General features: G+C 31.8%; 4 protein-coding genes across 6 annotated transcripts; 1 reads left to right on the top strand and 3 right to left on the bottom strand.

Annotated features, from left to right (window-relative positions):
- The first annotated feature begins 191 nt into the window (after window positions 1-191).
- LOC114421545 lies at window positions 192-3,992 on the top strand. 2 transcript variants are annotated; one of them, XM_028387516.1, is made up of 8 exons: window positions 192-416; window positions 507-612; window positions 716-791; window positions 885-957; window positions 1,067-1,162; window positions 1,350-1,400; window positions 2,075-2,437; window positions 3,284-3,992. In XM_028387516.1, the coding sequence occupies exons 1-8, from the start codon at window positions 342-344 to the stop codon at window positions 3,605-3,607; spliced, it is 1,164 nt and encodes a 387-aa protein (XP_028243317.1). In that variant the 5' UTR covers window positions 192-341; the 3' UTR covers window positions 3,608-3,992. The 2 variants fall into 2 exon arrangements, with proteins under 2 accessions (XP_028243317.1, XP_028243316.1); XM_028387515.1 differs by having other exon boundaries at window positions 194-416; window positions 486-612.
- Window positions 3,793-9,028, bottom strand: LOC114421546 (purple acid phosphatase 7-like). Its single transcript, XM_028387518.1, has 7 exons — window positions 8,767-9,028; window positions 5,710-5,866; window positions 5,491-5,598; window positions 5,061-5,188; window positions 4,716-4,844; window positions 4,437-4,504; window positions 3,793-4,347 (listed from the first exon to the last, which is right to left on the bottom strand). Exons 1-7 carry the CDS (start codon window positions 8,962-8,964, stop codon window positions 4,128-4,130), a joined length of 1,008 nt encoding a protein of 335 aa, XP_028243319.1. The 5' UTR covers window positions 8,965-9,028; the 3' UTR covers window positions 3,793-4,127.
- A 583-nt stretch (window positions 9,029-9,611) lies between these two features.
- LOC114421544 (purple acid phosphatase 3-like) lies at window positions 9,612-13,222 on the bottom strand. 2 transcript variants are annotated; one of them, XM_028387513.1, is made up of 7 exons: window positions 12,895-13,197; window positions 11,858-12,014; window positions 11,318-11,425; window positions 10,816-10,943; window positions 10,295-10,423; window positions 10,108-10,175; window positions 9,612-9,984 (listed from the first exon to the last, which is right to left on the bottom strand). In XM_028387513.1, exons 1-7 carry the CDS (start codon window positions 13,087-13,089, stop codon window positions 9,771-9,773), a joined length of 999 nt encoding a protein of 332 aa, XP_028243314.1. In that variant the 5' UTR covers window positions 13,090-13,197; the 3' UTR covers window positions 9,612-9,770. The 2 variants fall into 2 exon arrangements, with proteins under 2 accessions (XP_028243314.1, XP_028243315.1); XM_028387514.1 differs by lacking the exon at window positions 11,318-11,425 and having other exon boundaries at window positions 12,895-13,222.
- Window positions 13,223-14,264: 1,042 nt separating this feature from the next.
- On the bottom strand, window positions 14,265-16,865 carry LOC114421543 (heterodimeric geranylgeranyl pyrophosphate synthase small subunit, chloroplastic). Its single transcript, XM_028387512.1, has 3 exons — window positions 16,632-16,865; window positions 15,905-16,278; window positions 14,265-15,087 (listed from the first exon to the last, which is right to left on the bottom strand). Exons 2-3 carry the CDS (start codon window positions 16,265-16,267, stop codon window positions 14,422-14,424), a joined length of 1,029 nt encoding a protein of 342 aa, XP_028243313.1. The 5' UTR covers window positions 16,268-16,278; window positions 16,632-16,865; the 3' UTR covers window positions 14,265-14,421.
- Between the last annotated feature and the right edge of the window lie 326 nt (window positions 16,866-17,191).

Below are 17,191 nucleotides of genomic sequence, written 5' to 3'. Positions count from 1 at the left end.
CATATGTTTAAAACTATCAATTTTAATTATAACTACTTTAACAATATATTTTATTTATTCATTATAAATTGAGAATATTTTTTTAGGATCACAGTATATTAAAATTAAACGTTTTTAATATAGCTTGTTAATTTTGATTCTTTTTTTTTTTTATAAATATAAATTTTGCAGTTGAATAGCTTAGCCCTAACCCGGGTGAGAAAGGTGGGTATAAAGTACGTGACAAAGTGGGACTGCGGAAGCAGTCAGCAATTACGCTGAGAGTAAAGTACATGCGAATCCGATCCGTAGGTAATAATAACATTTGAAGAAACACAAACACACGACAGAGTTCAGTAGCAATGGCCGTGGTTGAGTTTGAACCTCAACAACTACGCCTCTTCATCCCCAACTTCCTCTCCCTCGATGAATGCAAAGTTAGTTTCTTTCATTCATTCTTTCTTTCCTCTTTCTTCTTTCTGATTCTGATTTTGATTTTGGTGAAGGAATTGGAATTCATCCATAAGAGTAGCAGCACGGTGGGTTACAGACCCAATGTCTTCTCCACCACTCTCTCCCATCTCATTGCTACCAACTCTTCCCACTTCATCATTCCTTTTATACCCATCAGAGGTAGTTTTACATCAAAACTTCATTTTTACTTACCCCACCCACAATTTAACAATCATTTTCAATGAATTTATTTATTTTTATTTGTTCTCAAATTTGGTGGCAGAAAGGTTGAAAGACAAGTTAGAGGAGTTTTTCAAGTGTGAGTATGAGCTCTTCATTGAATTCACTGGTTTAATCAGGTTGGTTACCTTACATTTCCTCACTTCAATTTTGGTTTTTATTCTCTATGAATAAGCATTTTTACCACCTTGTTTGATGGTACTATGAATTAGTTGGAGTAGAGGAGCAAGCATTGGATGGCATAGTGATGATAACAGGCCCTACCTCAAACAACGCCACTTCTCAGTGAGTATTATTATTCAACCGATCAACCCCTTTTTAAGATATTGAATTCTTGTTATATTATACACTATTGATTACAGCTTTTTTCTCCCTTTTGGTAATACCATGAAAGGCAGTATGCTATTTGAATACTTATGGCAAGGATTTCAGTGGTGGACTCTTTCACTTCCAGGATGGTGAGCCCAAGTCAATTGTGCCAAAAGCCGGAGTGAGTTTTCCCTCTTTTCTTAAATGTAATTTAATCTGCTGTTAACATTCTCGCAGTGGCATAATATGTTCTGTAAATTTTGTTATTGAACTATAATATGTTCATTTATCATTCAAAGTAGGAAATGAACAGTCTTTCACTATGTTTATCTTTTTTTGAACTTGAGGATGATAGTTTTTTATTTCAGGATGTTGTGATGTACACAGCTGATGACCGTAACATTCATTCTGTTGATGAGGTATATTCAAATGCTCTCTTTTTCTTTTGTGTGTCTATTTATTTACTTGAAATGTTCAACTTTAATGTTAAATCAGAATTGAATCTTTATTGCGTCCTCCCTAACTCCGGAGTCCAAGAAAAGGAATTCTTTGTAAACTAACATGATTTGGCTTCTTATATTGATTATTGTTTCTCTCATCAATCAGCCTCAATCAAAAGCTGATTTCATTATTGTCATGCCAACAATTCATTTCCCTAATTCAAGCGTGATTCATTTCCCTAAATCATAAACAGTGTATAAATATGTTGTACATCATTCATAACATAGATAAGAAATTATTCTGTCCATTTCAAATGAGTGCAAAGAGTAAGTAGGCTGCTATTATCTATATTTACCTTTTATTTTATTTAAAAAAATTATTGCATTTTTTATTTCAAATTTTCAACAAATATGATAATAGAATATAGACCTTTCTGTTTCATTTGGACAAAATATGCAGACAGGAAACTTTCATCTGTTTTATTGACTATCAATAGAGATTGAATAGATTTTGAGACTGATGTAGGTAACGGTTGTAAATAATTTTTTGAAGGACTAAATTGATATGAAATCATTCAAGCGAAAGATAGTTCACTCATCAATAAATATATAGCCGTCTTAAATTTTTCTGATATGAAGTTATCTTGTTACAGATAACTGAGGGAGAAAGGCTCACACTTGCTTTATGGTTCAGTCGTGATGGCTCCCATGATGAGGATATGAAGCTCATTTCTCTTCTTTCACAACACCTGCTACATGAGAACGTGGCTGATTCATACCTACCTTTGCCAGCATCCAGTAATATGTACTGGTTTTCTAAGGACCAAGCTTCCAATTATCAATTCGGTTTTAATATATCCTGGGCTAGACTGCATGTTCTTGGATACGACATATATATTTCTCAAGACAGTAGCTGTGAGTCTGATGTCTTTGAATTACTGGTAAAGCCAGTGCGTTTAGTGAGGGATAATGAGTTGTTAGACCAGGAATTCGTCAATATTATGCATGCACTTCAGGTATTTTAAAGAATCCTATCTAAGTTTTTCCCCGCTGTTAATATTGAAAGATCAAGTGTATAACAAATGCACGTGAATATACATTGAAAGCCTATAAGAAGTGACCATGATTTTTGGTCTCCTTTTTCACCCTTTACAAAAAGCAGGTTTATAAATGCCACTGGTACTCAATCTTTTGTTGTGCTTGGAAAAAGTGCCAAAGCAAAACTAAACTAACTAGAAATTTAGTTTTCCACTTTTTCCAATGGGAAGAACGCCGGTGTTAGATATTATTACTATTTTTAAAAGATGAGATTCTTGAAGACAAAGAGATAATGGTAAGTTTAGCAGATTTTATTAATGAAAACTATCAATGAGTTATCTGTAGAACAATCGGACCACCCATCAATACATATGTGGGAAATTCTTGCTATTTAATATATGGAGAATGCTTTCTAAAAGTATAGGTTAACTGCCAGCCTGAGTACATTACATCAACTAGGATTTTGTAGTTTCTATATCTTGATGTTAAGATTAGTACTTAAATGTATCATGTCGTTTTGGACTTATGTCGTCAAAGTTGTTTGGATGTGTTTCTTTTGTTGTTAGTAACTCCTATTTCAGCACGAGAATAGAAGGAATCTTAAAAAGTTAAACTGGGTCCCCCAAGTTTCTTTAAGAGACTTAAAAATAGATGTACCTTTTCTCTTTTATTTGCATTTTATGATTTAATATGGTCCCTTGATTTTTCTTTAACTGCATTTACTACTGTTGTTTGCGCATGAATGATTTCTTGCAATTTATAATCTTGATTGCTTTTGGAAAAGTTTCTGCAACTACTCTGATTCATGTTCTTTGCTTGAACAGGTTGTCCATTTCTATTGTTGGAAAGGATCAGCTTTACTGAACAACATGTCAAATATAGACTCCAAGGTACTAAAAGTGACAGAGGTACAGAGAGAGAAAATCAGTGGTCTGAATTCTGTACTTTTGAATGATAATGATTTTGCATCCAAAGTTTTCTGTAATATGCCTTCGGAAGAAAAGGGATGCATTTGCTTTGACTGGTCAGAAGTTCTAGCTGCAGTTGCTGCTTGGGAAGATTATGCGTCAAACTTAAGCAAACAAATTCATTTACAGTTGCCTTACTGGAGAATGCATGAGTCTATATATAATGTGCAATTAGAGTAGTATTTGTGATCAACAATTCCAAGAAAAAGTAACCACCTACAATTGTGCTTGGGTTAAAAATTTGGAGAAAAGCACTGTTGAAACAACTAAAAAGTAGTTTGTGAAGGTTTGCTTTGATAGCATTATTCAATTTAATGTGCTTTGGGAAAGTTTTAAGGCAAAGCTTCTTGGGAAGAAATGAGAAATGTGACTAACAGATATCTCGAGATTTATCATAAATTTAAGTGTTATGCATACTTGATGTAGATTGGGTTGCCCTGCTAAGTGACTCATGATTTTTCTGCATCAATACTAGGTTGCAAATACTACAATGTACTGTATGCCTTTGTTTCTCAAACTTCGGTAGCACGTGTTTGGGTGCAATATTACAGCTACTGCAAGACCATTAGGACTTCTCTAAACGTTCTTTTTTCTTCTTTACTTTGTTACAAATAGTACATTTTTAAAGTTGTCCTATTTGCCAGCCATAGGGACCTCCATTTTCATAACATAGAGCTGGTAATGTGTGTACTTTAGCTTATTATATCCAGGCTGCTACGTTACGGTCTTTGGATATGCTCCATGTATGCAAAACTTTGCCAAAAGCATCATAAAATATGATATATGCAGTGCTTTTGGTGATCTGCATAGACATGAATCCTTGCCCATCATAATACAACTTCAGTTCTTCCAGTTTCCACGGCTTGACATCGCCTGACCATGCCTTTGATCCCCCTCCACTTGTTATAAAGTGAATTCCACTAGATTGTTTATGCAAACCACAAAAGCTTGAATGTCAGAACAGTGACGGTGTTGAAGCTAACCATTTAAGAGTAAGATATATGCTTACTTATTATTGTCAATTATGTGCTGCAAGCAGTGGTCATGCCCATTTATGTATGCATCAACGTTGTTTGCCTGGACCAATAATGAAGAAACTAACTGGTCAGAAATTGTAAAATTTCCATGCAATCATTTCAACAATTATAAGGGAATTGAAGATTTAATATGGTCTCAGGCTCTAAGCTAATTGTTTTAATATGGCAGCAATGTAATTGTCATACTAAAAACATGAGGAATCTTAAATACGAGTAATTAACGTATTAATTTGAGAATGTGATTTGATTACCTCTAAGATGGGAACAAGTAGCTGTTTAAGATCTTCGGTGCTACCATGATGCCCAGCACTATTGATGGTATGATGACCCACCACCATCTTCCATTTTGCTTTTGATTGAGCCAAAGCTGAATCAACATCCTACAGAAGGATAGATTCCAAGAACAGTCCATTATGGACTTGTTAAAATGATGTGACATTTTCCTAGACCATGTCATAATTTTCAACCGCTAATTCATTTTAAGAAATTAAATACTAAAATGGCCGCTTATTTTATTTTAGAATGCCTTTTGGAACTCACTAGACATTATTTCTTGACAAAAGTCAACAAATTTGAATTTGTAAATTGTAACTAACCTTCAAGAGTTTTGAAACGTAAGCTAGGCGAGGAAGCACGCCTTCCCAGTCATAGGTATGTTCTCCTGGGTCCGTGAAGTACTCCTCGACAAATGGAGTCGTGTCCACAAAGAAAAATTCCACAATTTCTACACAAATTAGGGGCAAAAACACCATTGTTATAAGGTTTAATTCAATAAATGAATACTTCTACAATTATTATGTAATCATCACAAAACATTACAACATGAATTACATTATTTACAACCAAAATAAAATCTTATCAGGTTACCTGAAGTTGACTACATAAATCACACAATGATAAAAAAAAAATCGTTTCAGTAAAAAAATCTGTTGTGAATAATTCATGTTAAGTATAACGGTTTCAAAAATCAATTACATTATTTCATTTAAAGTATTATTTCTTAAAATACAAATGTGTAAATTATACCTCCATCGAGAATAAAAGATCTCATGCAAAGCCATCTGCTATCTTTTTGTTTTAGAATTGGACTTAGTTGTGCCTCAACATCGCCTCTGTAGTCATGGTTACCCAGAACTACCACAGTAAAAAAAAGAAGGAAGATATATCAATTTCTTAATTAGAAAATAATTTTATAAAATTGGCACACCAGACACTATGGTTAAATTATTTGTAGTATTAACATACCAGTGTACCATGTCTTTTGCAAGCTGGGGGCAGTGTACATGTGGATGAAAGACTGGTAGAATGCTGGATCATCAACCCCTTTTAGTCCATCTTCGTAAAAATTGTCACCTGTGGAGATCACAAAATCTATATCTAGTTTCTCCCCCACAATTCCCATCTAAAAAAAGCAATGAAGAGTTATTACTCGCTGGATACACCTCCATCTTCGTAAAAATTAAGTTTTTATACCTAAAAAATAGATCATTTTCAGATTATTATCTAAAAATTTATTTTTTGTCAAATAATTATCTGAAATTTTTTTGTTTCAAATTATTACTTGTGATTAGTTTTCTTTTGTTAAGTAATGATGTGGTACGTCATCACGTTAAAATAACTGACACTTCATTACCACATCATCAATCATTATCACATAATTAATGATGATGATGTGATAATGAGGTGTATATAATAAGGTGTGATAACGTGGTATTTCATCTACTAAGTCATCAGAAGATGAGTAACGCAGATACTAAACTGAAATTGAAAACTTTGTCTTTTACTTGTTAAAAAAAAGAATAAATGTTAGATAATAATTTAAAAATAACCTATATTACCGACATTATTAAAAACTTAATTAAGCCTATATGTTCCGTCAAATTTGTAAGTTTTTTTCATGTGTATTTTGTTTTATTCTGATGGATAGGGTAGGTTGATTAAAAAAAAATCTTGTCTTGCGAAAATAAACTTCAATGATTTAATAATAGCAACTAATTTTGTTTTGATGAATATGAGTATTAGTATTTTATCCTGCCATCTAATTATTAGAAATACTCGACACATCACATAATTATTATCATTGTCAAACTTTAATTTTAAGTATAATGTCCCTTAAAAAAACTTTTAAATATATTGTGATGATATTTAATTAAATTTTACATATACACACGGGAGAAGCTTTTAATTTCTTTTAAAAATGTATAATAAATTGTACAAGTTAGATGAATTGGGTAGATCGAAACAATTTGGTGTTTAATTATATGTAGACTGAACACATGGGTTTATCATAAACTCTAGTGGTGTGGAGTCAATCACAAATTGAAGGCTAAATGCCATTATGAAAAGAAAAACTTACTCATTTGGAATTTGCCAAGTGAGGTGTATTTCAATAACTACCAGCATTATTATCATTATCAATAATTATATATAAAAGAAATAAAATGTTTTGATGTACATATTTTATATTTATTTTATTTTATAACTACATTTATAAATTATTATTTTATTCATATAATTATATTTAAACCATCAACTAACTTTTGTTAACTTTTTTTATTTAAAAAATATGAAAAAACAATTAGACACGAAATGTCTGTTTTTGTCTAATTTTTATAATGATTAATAGCATCATAATGTTCTATTGGAATATGCCTTGGAATATGCGTGAGATTATCTCCAAAAGATTGAAGGTGGAAAAAAATGTGCTTGGCCACGTCGTTCTAGTGTGCTGGTGGGTTTAGAAACCATAGGTCTCACAAGTCACAATTGTCCAACTGCATTAAAAACTCAACACTCTGCACTATATGAAAGGTTCATATTATCCATGGTACTGTACATACTAGAGAAACGTTCCTTCTGTAGGGACCATGGTTTTGGGGAGAGAGATTATCAGAGGCAGAAATTCAAATCGTATATCTCTTGTATCCCAAATTTTAAAAGACACCACAATAAAAAGGGCAAAGGTAGATTAGTGATGACATGAAATGTATGCATGTTGCTATTATTAATTAATGGAAGACAGAGATAGATAGAAGAAAAAAAAAAAAAAGAGAAGTAACGGATGAAAATGGGTAATGTGCAACGTCCATTTTGATTTGAGGGTAAAATTCAGGTGATTCAAAGATAAAATAACTGATGTTTAAATCTTAGGTTTACTAATAAAAAAGTATTTAATTATAGATTTTATGAAACAAAAAGCATCACATTTATTAGATAAAAAGGTAACATGTTTTAAAAAAATTAATATATTATTTTTTTATTTAAAATAATATACTTTTTTAAAATTTATTTTAAATCTCACTTATCATTCGATCAATCCTAGGCTAACGAGGGATGGAAAGTGAAAGATTATAAAAAAAAATGATAAATATAATAATTGATCTGATAAAAAAATAAGAAAGAAAAAAGTGGAAAGAATATACGGAATGCATGTTCATAATAACCTGATAAAGCTAAGAGAAAAAGTGAATTTATATATTAATTAATTAATTAATTAACCCGTAAAGTAAAGCTAAGAGGTGAATGGTTGAAAATGTATCAACATCTATGCGAAGCATATGGAATATGCCAGACTTATATATGCTTGATGAAACATATTAACATAAAAGAAACAATAAATCAATTGGAGAATATATGATCAGTGGTTTGTTTAAATTTATTTGTTGAAATAAATGTTTATTTTAATAAAATAAGTAATTTTATTTTTTTAGTGTATTTTTTTGAATTTTTTTTGTTTTAAAAAATATTTTTCTATTTATTTTAAGAAGAAAATTTTATCTACTTTTTAAAAAATATTTATATAAAAAAATATTTATTATATATTTTTTAAAAAATTTAAACAAACTCATTCATCATAAAAACTTATTAATCGAATGAATTGATTTTTCTCGTCAATTCAGCAAATGCTATTAGTTTCTGTACATAATTCGACAATACATACGGATAATAGATTAACTACAACCTTTTGTTTGAACATACTGAAAATACAAAACTGCACTCCGTATAGTTAGCATCATCATTGCTTTTAGTCTTAAACAAGGGTTATAATTATGCGATTTGAACTAAAAATCCATCATTAGAAATTTAGACTTTGGGTAAGAGCAGTTTTTCATGTGAACTAACCGATCACATGTTATGTGCGGTTGCATGCAAATTCCTTGTGCAGAAGCAGAACAATATATATTCGATTAATATTAAATTATGCTTTGTATTATTATCTATTATATACGACAATGAGATTCATAACTTAGTCAAGGAAAGAATATGAAAATATAAAAGAGGGAGATTAGGCTAAAATTAAACCTGATTGGCGACCAAAGATTGATTGTAGGTTCCTTTTCTTCCCCAATCTCCAAGGACCAATATATTAAGAGATTGTTGTTTTTTTGGAGGGTGTTTGAATCTTGGAAGTTCGGCAATAGAAGGAGTTACCAATAAGCAAAACATACCAACTACGACCATAACAGGGAATACCATGCGTTGGTTTAAAGATGAAGCCATGGTTTAATTTTAAGGACCTGCGCTGCAAGTTCTCCAACCCAGAGAGATAGAAAGATTGTAGTTTTATCAGAGAAGATAGTATATATATATATATACGCTACTGTTAATTCATAATACTATGAAATTAATATAAAATTATTAAAAATATGTAGACTAAATTAATATCATTATTTATATAAAATAATATTTTATTTCTCATACACGACACTGGATAGTTTTATTATTTTATATTTAAAAAAAGTTGTACGCGCGAAAAGATGTATTTTAACGTAAATAATAATCCAAACATATAGACAATCTTCTTCCCACGAAAAGAATAGCGTACACGATTGTTAATCCGTGAAACTTCTCATGGCAGTCTTTTATACCAACAGTACAACGCATATTCCTATTTCCCATTTCCTTCGGAAGAAAGAGAGGGGGAAAATATTTTTTTAAAGTAATTAAATATTTACTTTAGTTTTTAAAACATCTATAATGCATAATTAGTAAATTAGATTGTTTATCTTAATTTTAGGACTTTTACAATTTCACATAAATTTAAATATTTTATATGATTATTTAATTTAATTCTGCTGATGCTAATACTTATATAAATAACTTCATATTATCTATTCTAATGAATAAAAAAAAATAAACAGCACTACTTAAATTAAACAACTCATTTAAGTTCGCAGTTGAAAATGCTCTGATGACTAAATTAAAATTCTAAAAACTTTAATTTATTTCAAGGCTTTATTTTTAATTTAATATTCAGCCAATGAGATGTGAACATATGTTTTTATATTGTTTAACTAGTAAACTTATTACATGTCACAGGAGTCAAACTTGCAGGTGTTCCATTTGTGGATGACATTGCCGAAGACATCAAAGAAAGAAATTCGAAGCTGAGTTTGAGAAATATGCACAGACATGAAGCCTTGGCCGTCGTAGTAAAACTTCATCTCATCTCCTTCGCTCTGTTTCGTGTCACCTCTCCATGCCTTCGATCCACCACCACTTGTCAAAAATTGAACTGAACTGCATTTCACATATGCACAGACATCGTTCAAGTTTTGGATATCAAAGATGCAAAATGCATATGTGCATGCGTGGCATTTATTGTTTCTTGGTTTCAGACATATAAATGGACAAGTTGTTCACCTGTCAAGGCTACTTATATGTTCCAAGCAGTGATCGTGTCCGTTTATGTACAAATCAACATTATTTGCCTGCAAATTTGTTTAAACGTTTGAAATAAAACCTCAGGCCATTAATTTGGAACTCATAAGTATTTTTTGTTCACAATTTTATTTTATTTAACAAGACATTAATTAGCTAAGTGGGATACCTTAAGAAGTGGGAGAAAATGTATTAAAAGTTCTTGGGTGTCTCCATGATGCCCAATGCTTTTGATTGTATGATGGCCAATCACTACCTTCCAGGTTGCTGTTGATTGTCTTAGTGCCAAATCCACGTCCTTATAAAAGCAATGCCAATTGTCAAATATAAATAAAATGATTTTCCAAACGAGAATGCTTAATTAAAACGATATAGTATTAGGTTTATTTAAGTTTGTTATGGAAATTATACCTGGCAATTCCAAATGTCAAGTATATGTCTTTATGCCTTTAAATAAAATTAAATAATAAAACTATTTTTAATCACGATCTAATATATATTTTGCCACTTTCATTTTCTTGTGAAGAAATAAGTTCCCATTCGACCGAAAAATATATATCTAGAATTATCTACATCTTCATGATAAGAAAGGATATCAAATATACGAGGGCTTATCTTTCTTCACATTTAAATATTTTGTTATGAAATTATATATACTAATTATTACTTTTGAATTCATAATAAAATTACCTTGAGAAGGTTAGAAATGTAACGCTTCCTGGGTAGTATGCCTCTCCAATCGTAGTTATGGCCTTTATCCTCAATGAAGTATTTATCAACAAAAGGAGTTGTGTCTACAAAAAAGAAGTCTACATTTTCTGCCACCAAATAAAGCAAAAGTATATCAATAAAAACGAATATATCAAAATACAAATCTGTATTAGGTAATTGAAATTCTAATAACGTCCTAATCTCTTTGAAAAATGAATAACAATTTTTCTTCTGATAGATGATGGAAAAACATGAATTTTTTTTATAAATATCCATCTTTTTTCTTATCAATTTCTTTGTTTTTTATGAATCACTTATCACATATAATTTTTTTTATCTCTCTTTTTGTTTTATATGTCTTTAACTCCATTTCACTCTGAGATGCACGTTAATCAGACATTTTAAAAAATATTAGTATTATAAAATTACCATTTAAAGGATTTGATTTATTTATTTTCATTTAATTAATCATCTCATTTACCTGAATTGAGGGTATATGATCTGAAGCACACCCATCTATTGTCTCTGTATCTAAGGACAGGGCTTATTTGTGCCTTGGCATTTCCCCTGTAGTCATGATTTCCCAAAACTTCACAAAACCAAGAGTTAAAAAAAAAGTATCAGTTATATTTTTTTGCTGAAATAAATTTTTAGTTCATGTAATTTAAAATCCTCTTTTTCTTCATCCTTGTTAAAAAAATTAATTTTAATTCTTTGAAATTATGTTTGTTTTGTTTTTAACTATTTTTTTACTATTCAAAATGCTATCTAAAACCAGTTTAATGACATAAAATGCAAACATAATTTACAATGTCTGAAACCAACATTTATTTTGCAAATGACAAAAAACAAAAAAAAAACAATTAAATTATAATGACTAAAAAAAGTATTTAAACCTTATATTTTTAATTAATTTCAAGAAACAGATATCTATGATTTTGTTTTAAATTTTGTTTTATTCTTTTGCTTCCATCATAATCTCTATAATTATAAAGTCCTACTTAAAATCAATGCTGCTTACCGTTGTACCACTTCTTCTGCAAGCTAGGTGCCGTGTAGATTTTGGTGAATGATTCTTCGAAGGATGGATCATACACTCCGGTTAATCCATTGTCGTAGAAGTTATCCCCCGTTGAGATCACAAAATCAACGTCCAATTTCTCTCCTATTACACCCATCTACATGCAAAATGTTAAAAATGTAATTGAGCTGTATATAAAATATTTCTTCGAATTCACGAAACAAAACCTAATCAAATGACTTTTGTGTTCTTTGAAGGCAATCAAAATATACAATTTTTTCCCCCAAGCTTAAAATATCAGCAGCAGCATCTAATATTTTATATCTTTTCTCAGAATAGTGGAATTCAAGAACAATAGCCAGATTTCTATTTTCCATACTGTCTCTTAATAATATATAAATTAATTGTCTAATTGAGTTTAAAACTTAATAAATTTTTTTTAAAACTGTTAAATATTTGTATTAATAATAATAATTTTTATTCATAGAATAAGGACAGTGTGTCGGTGGTGTTTGCAGCTTTATGAAGTGAAAGTCCTTGACTATCTGCACAAATTAGATTATCTCCTCCTGTTTCTCCAGCTCCAACAGGAAAAACATTTGAGGAAAGAGAATAAAACAGATAGATCTAGAATTCTAGATCATGCACGCAGTGTGTCTGTTTGTGTGTTTGTATATATATATATATAATCATGTATTGACATTGATAATTAAAAATAAAACAAATTAGCAATTACAAAATCATTTGAAAAATTATGTAGAAAAATCTTTTATTGTTAAATATGTAATAATTTATATTGGTTTGTTTACACTAAAAAATAAATACAAACTTATGTAGAAAAATCTTTTATTGTTAAATATGTAATAATTTATATTGGTTTGTTTACACTAAAAAATAAATATATACAATTGTCTTGTAACCGTATTCAAATTAAAAATGGAGTATATAAATGTTTTAACATGGACTCATATTGGAATGGTAGGAGAAGTGAGAAGAAGGAGAAATGGAAATTAAGTTGATGTTAGATTGTTAATTACCTGAAAAGCGACAAGAGATTGGTTATAAGCACCTTTTCTACCCCAGTCTCCAACCACCAAGAAGCTTAGAGACCCATCAGCTTTGGGCGCATGTTGGAGACTCTCAAGCTTTGCTTTCGAAGAAGAAACAAAACAACAAAATGCTAGAAAGATGGCAACGATGGTACAACTGGGTTTGCTTCTCTGAGTGCCCATGCTTACGCTCTAGCGAGTAGAAACGATGGCTGAGGCATAAGCTTTTCTTAATGTTTGAGTGATGATATGATAAACGTGTCTGAATGAAGAGGCAGACAAACAATTATTAAGAAGAAAAAGAAAAAGGAATGGACAAAATTGCAGCAGCAATCCGGGTGAAAGAACGAAAATACCCTTCACCCTTTCCTGTAAAAAATATACATCCTCCTTTAAGAACTAAAACAGTAATTAAGTTTATATTTATAATTTATATTGTTATTATTACTCAGACATCAACTAGTGACAAATTAGAACTTTGTGGTCACTGTAACTCTCCATCGGTCCATCTACTCAACTTCTGAATGGGCCATGATGATGGACGGAAACAGTTGAAGCTTGGCCCACTAAGAGTCCATCTTTTATTTATAGTAGACCTCACACTATAAAGGGAAACTTTAGGCAGCAAGTGGTGTCCAATGCTGTTGCCTGCCTGTTCAGAAAGGGAATCTCCATATGAAATGAAGAGGGTTCCCCACAAAAAGGAAACTCACAACCACCATTGTTGGGGTTTGGATTTTTGAGCATGCTCTCTTTTGCTTCGCCATTGTCATGGCTGTTACTTCCTGCACCTCCAAGTTGCTTTCTACATCCTTTCTTGAGTGTTTTTATTTTTCCTTCTGGATTGATCATTCCAGAAGTCAAAAAAGGAGTGCATTCTGGATTGACCATTCCATAAGCCATAAAGGAGGTGCAGGAAGCAATAGTCCATTGTCATTTGGCAAGTTTGCATGTTACAAACGTTTCACAACGAGGAACCCAATTTTAAGGACCAAACAGTCAAATGCTTTGTGGCCATTGGTTCACAATAGGCCCAATATGTAAGTTAAAAAAAATACCAAAAATATGCTATACACCAAAAAAATACCAAAAACAAACTTAACATCTGCTATTTCCCATTGAGAAATCCATTCTTCCTACCACAATTATTTTTTTATGAGAAAATGTAACTCGAACTTTGTGTATTAAGAAATGAATAAACCCCATTTCATTTGATTGATGAAATGAAATGGAGTTTAAAAATAGTCATATAAAAAAATCATAATATTTAATTAGATATGCCTCTTTTTTTATGGGTCCATGCTTCAGAACTTCCTCATCTCTGTAAATGGTCAAGATATCCAACACAAAAAGAACGGTAAAGTCTAAATGCTGAGGATGATTCATTTGATTGTATAGAATTGCAGTACCGTTTTCTAAACTGTGTAAGTTCTCTATGCAATGCAATGATCGATTATCAAGTAGTCAGTCGATCAATCAAAGAACTATAAATATATAAATATCAAGAACCACCCGTTATCCACTGGCATCATCAACACTGAAACTTCTATCAAAAGCATAATCCACAAAACTGTAGAGAGGAAAGACCCGTTCCCCATGCTTCTCAAATCCATCCAATTCTTCTTTAGCCTTTGCTCTGAGCTCTTCAGCTTTTTCTATTGCCTTTTCAACTCCATAAACCTCTGCATAACTCTTACCCTTGTTTTTCCTGTCACCATCTCCCTCAACTTTCAATCTCTCTTCTATAATATCATCCACAACTGCATACAATACCCCAACAGCTCTCCCATACCTCCTCAGTCTCTCTATCTCATCATCTTCAGCTCCAGCCAAGAATCCTCCACACACTGCAGAAGACTCCCCCATTTCACCAAACTTTTTTTCTTGTATAAATCCAACTGCATTGGGTCCTCCTTCAAGGTCCAGGAACTGCCCTGCAGCCATTCCAGTGGATCCTACAGAGCGGGCTATCTCGGCAATCACACGAAGGAGGTGCGACTCAGGCACAAGGTCTGATGGAGTTTGTGAAACAATGTGTCGAAATCCAAGGGGAAAGAGTGCATCGCCCGCAAGAATTGCCATGTCAACACCATAGATGGTATGGTTTGAAGGCTGACCACGGCGTGAGGGGGAGTCATCCATGCAGGGAAGATCATCGTGTATCAATGAAGCTGCATGAACCTGATTTCAACAGAAATATAACATTAATAATATGCCTACAACCATGTATGTTTAAAATACTCAAACACATTCAGTTTATTGTCATTATTTTTTAGTGAAGTAAATATCATTATTTCATAAGCCTATTTTGTATCTCATCAGGAGTTCAAAACATACCGATCCAGAGAATCTATTTTGTTAAAGAACAATGTAAATTGCAAATGAAGGTATTATTAAAACTAAGGATTCTTAACAGTTCCTCTAAAGGTCAACGTAGGTACCGTATGATGCAAATACAGGTAGCTGAAGATGGAAACCAAAACACTTACATGAACAACACAACACTCCTACAACTAAACACACATTTAATGTTATTTTAAAAATAAAAAGAAGAGGGAATCAGGATCAGGTTTATTTGACTGATACAGTCCAGTAGCTCTATGATAAAAAGAAAATTGTGACAATGATAAACCAATCTCTCTCAAATGTCTCAGATCTTAACATCAATAATCAAAATAAATAAATAAAAAATTACAATACAATCAAAACTGTTAGGATATAAGGAGAAGGAAGAGTTAGTTAATATAGTTAGACTACTAATGAGTTTAATTAGTTTGTTAGAGGGGTTTATTAGATATAAATAGAGGAAGAAGGATACGAGAGAGGGGGATCTTATCAATTGTAGATTGAGCATTAGCTCTTTGTGAAAGGAGAAATCCTTTGTGAAGGGGAAACCCTTGGAGGAGAGTTTTCTCTCCTATTTTCTGTTATTTTCTTACTCATTTCAATTCTTGGTTCCTAGCAAAAACACAATAAGAGGGTACAGAAAGAAGAATACCATTTCAAGGGCACAGGCAGTGGGAAAGGCGGCAAGGCGGCTGCCACCAAAGAGTTCACAGGCAGAGATGCACATAACAGGTGGGGCTCGCTTGGCACCTTTGGCAAGGACTGAATACCTCATAGCTTCATATATCTGCGGAGGAAACTGAACCGGGATAGCTTCGTCCAGCTTCTGATTGATCTGCACCATTAGGTTGGCCCAGTATGTCTTCAAATCAAAGCCAGCAGCTTTTGATCTAGTGGAAACCGAAGAAGGAGAAGACGCGGCAGTAGAGCAGCGAACTCGAAACTTCAAGTTTGTGGGCTTTGGGAGGCGGCAGATGTGAGAAGAGGGCAATGTTGCAAAAGCAAAAGGAGCCATCCTCAACTACTCTATAATATGGAAAAAGGATACATAAAACATGAATTCAATGTTATCCCTAGTAAGTAGTAACCTTAATATCCATTCCATCAAGCAACTGGTGGGCATGAAATTTTCATAAACACAAAGCATTGGTTCATTCTAATTTAAGACAAACAAACACACGGAGTAAAGCACATCAATTAACATGCAAAACAACTCAAAGAACAAAGTCCGAATCATCAACACTTTCCAATTTCAACCTCATAGAATCTGCAATCTTCAAGGTCAATATTTATATGATTAGCCAAATATAGTTAAACACCAACCACCCAAAATACTAAATTGCACAAAATAAAAAAAAATCTTAAAAAAAAAAGATTACCAGTAATTAAATCGCAAGAGTGAAGGTGTGATTCAGATCCGGCAACTGGGGGAAGAGAGAGATGAAGTTGGATGAGAGTGATTTGGGCGGTGGTTGCGATAGATAAGGTTATGGTATTGTATAGTGTTGGCCGAATGCGGGTTTTCAAAGTGATAGCTGATAAGGAGGGTTTACTATTGGTTCTTCAATGCTTCTTCCATCTCGATGAACTTGGATTGGTTTGGACTTTGGAGGGCATACTTTTTTCTAGCTTCATTATTAGTATTTTTTTTTAAATGGGTATCTTAGTTTATGAATTTCATAGGATAAATGTTTCATTTTATATAATTAAACTTTGTAATAAATAAATGATGTTTTAAATATAAACTATATGGTAATTAAAATTTATAATCAAGGATTTGAATATATTAGTTATATTTCTAAATTTATAATAAATCATTTAAATCTTAATATAAGGTTATTTTTAATTATTGATAATTTTTTAAAAATATTTTTAATCACGATCTAATACATATTTTGCTACTTTCATTTTCTTGTGAAGAAATAAGTTCCCATTCGAC

Source organism: Glycine soja, chromosome 8 (genome assembly GCF_004193775.1).
Source record: "Glycine soja cultivar W05 chromosome 8, ASM419377v2, whole genome shotgun sequence".
In the NCBI taxonomy this organism is placed as follows: domain Eukaryota; kingdom Viridiplantae; phylum Streptophyta; class Magnoliopsida; order Fabales; family Fabaceae; genus Glycine; species Glycine soja.
This window is presented reverse-complemented; position numbering and strand designations above follow the sequence as displayed.

Excerpts from the sequence above, each read along its gene's own strand:
- LOC114421545 (XM_028387515.1), top strand. The coding sequence starts at position 342 with ATGGCCGTGGTTGAGTTTGAACCTCAACAACTACGCCTCTTCATCCCC. Across the intron at positions 613-715 it reads TCCTTTTATACCCATCAGAG|AAAGGTTGAAAGACAAGTTA; the intron begins GTAGTTTTACAT and ends ATTTGGTGGCAG. Across the intron at positions 1,401-2,074 it reads ACATTCATTCTGTTGATGAG|ATAACTGAGGGAGAAAGGCT; the intron begins GTATATTCAAAT and ends ATCTTGTTACAG.
- LOC114421546 (XM_028387518.1), bottom strand. The coding sequence starts at position 8,964 with ATGGCTTCATCTTTAAACCAACGCATGGTATTCCCTGTTATGGTCGTA. Across the intron at positions 5,867-8,766 it reads AATCTTTGGTCGCCAATCAG|ATGGGAATTGTGGGGGAGAA; the intron begins GTTTAATTTTAG and ends TGCTTTTTTTAG. Across the intron at positions 5,599-5,709 it reads GCAAAAGACATGGTACACTG|TTCTGGGTAACCATGACTAC; the intron begins GTATGTTAATAC and ends TTACTGTGGTAG.
- LOC114421544 (XM_028387513.1), bottom strand. The coding sequence starts at position 13,089 with ATGGGCACTCAGAGAAGCAAACCCAGTTGTACCATCGTTGCCATCTTT. Across the intron at positions 10,944-11,317 it reads ATCATATACCCTCAATTCAG|AAAATGTAGACTTCTTTTTT; the intron begins GTAAATGAGATG and ends ATTTGGTGGCAG. Across the intron at positions 9,985-10,107 it reads CATATAAGTAGCCTTGACAG|TTCAGTTCAATTTTTGACAA; the intron begins GTGAACAACTTG and ends TGTGAAATGCAG.
- LOC114421543 (XM_028387512.1), bottom strand. The coding sequence starts at position 16,267 with ATGGCTCCTTTTGCTTTTGCAACATTGCCCTCTTCTCACATCTGCCGC. Across the intron at positions 15,088-15,904 it reads CTGCCTGTGCCCTTGAAATG|GTTCATGCAGCTTCATTGAT; the intron begins GTATTCTTCTTT and ends TGTTGAAATCAG.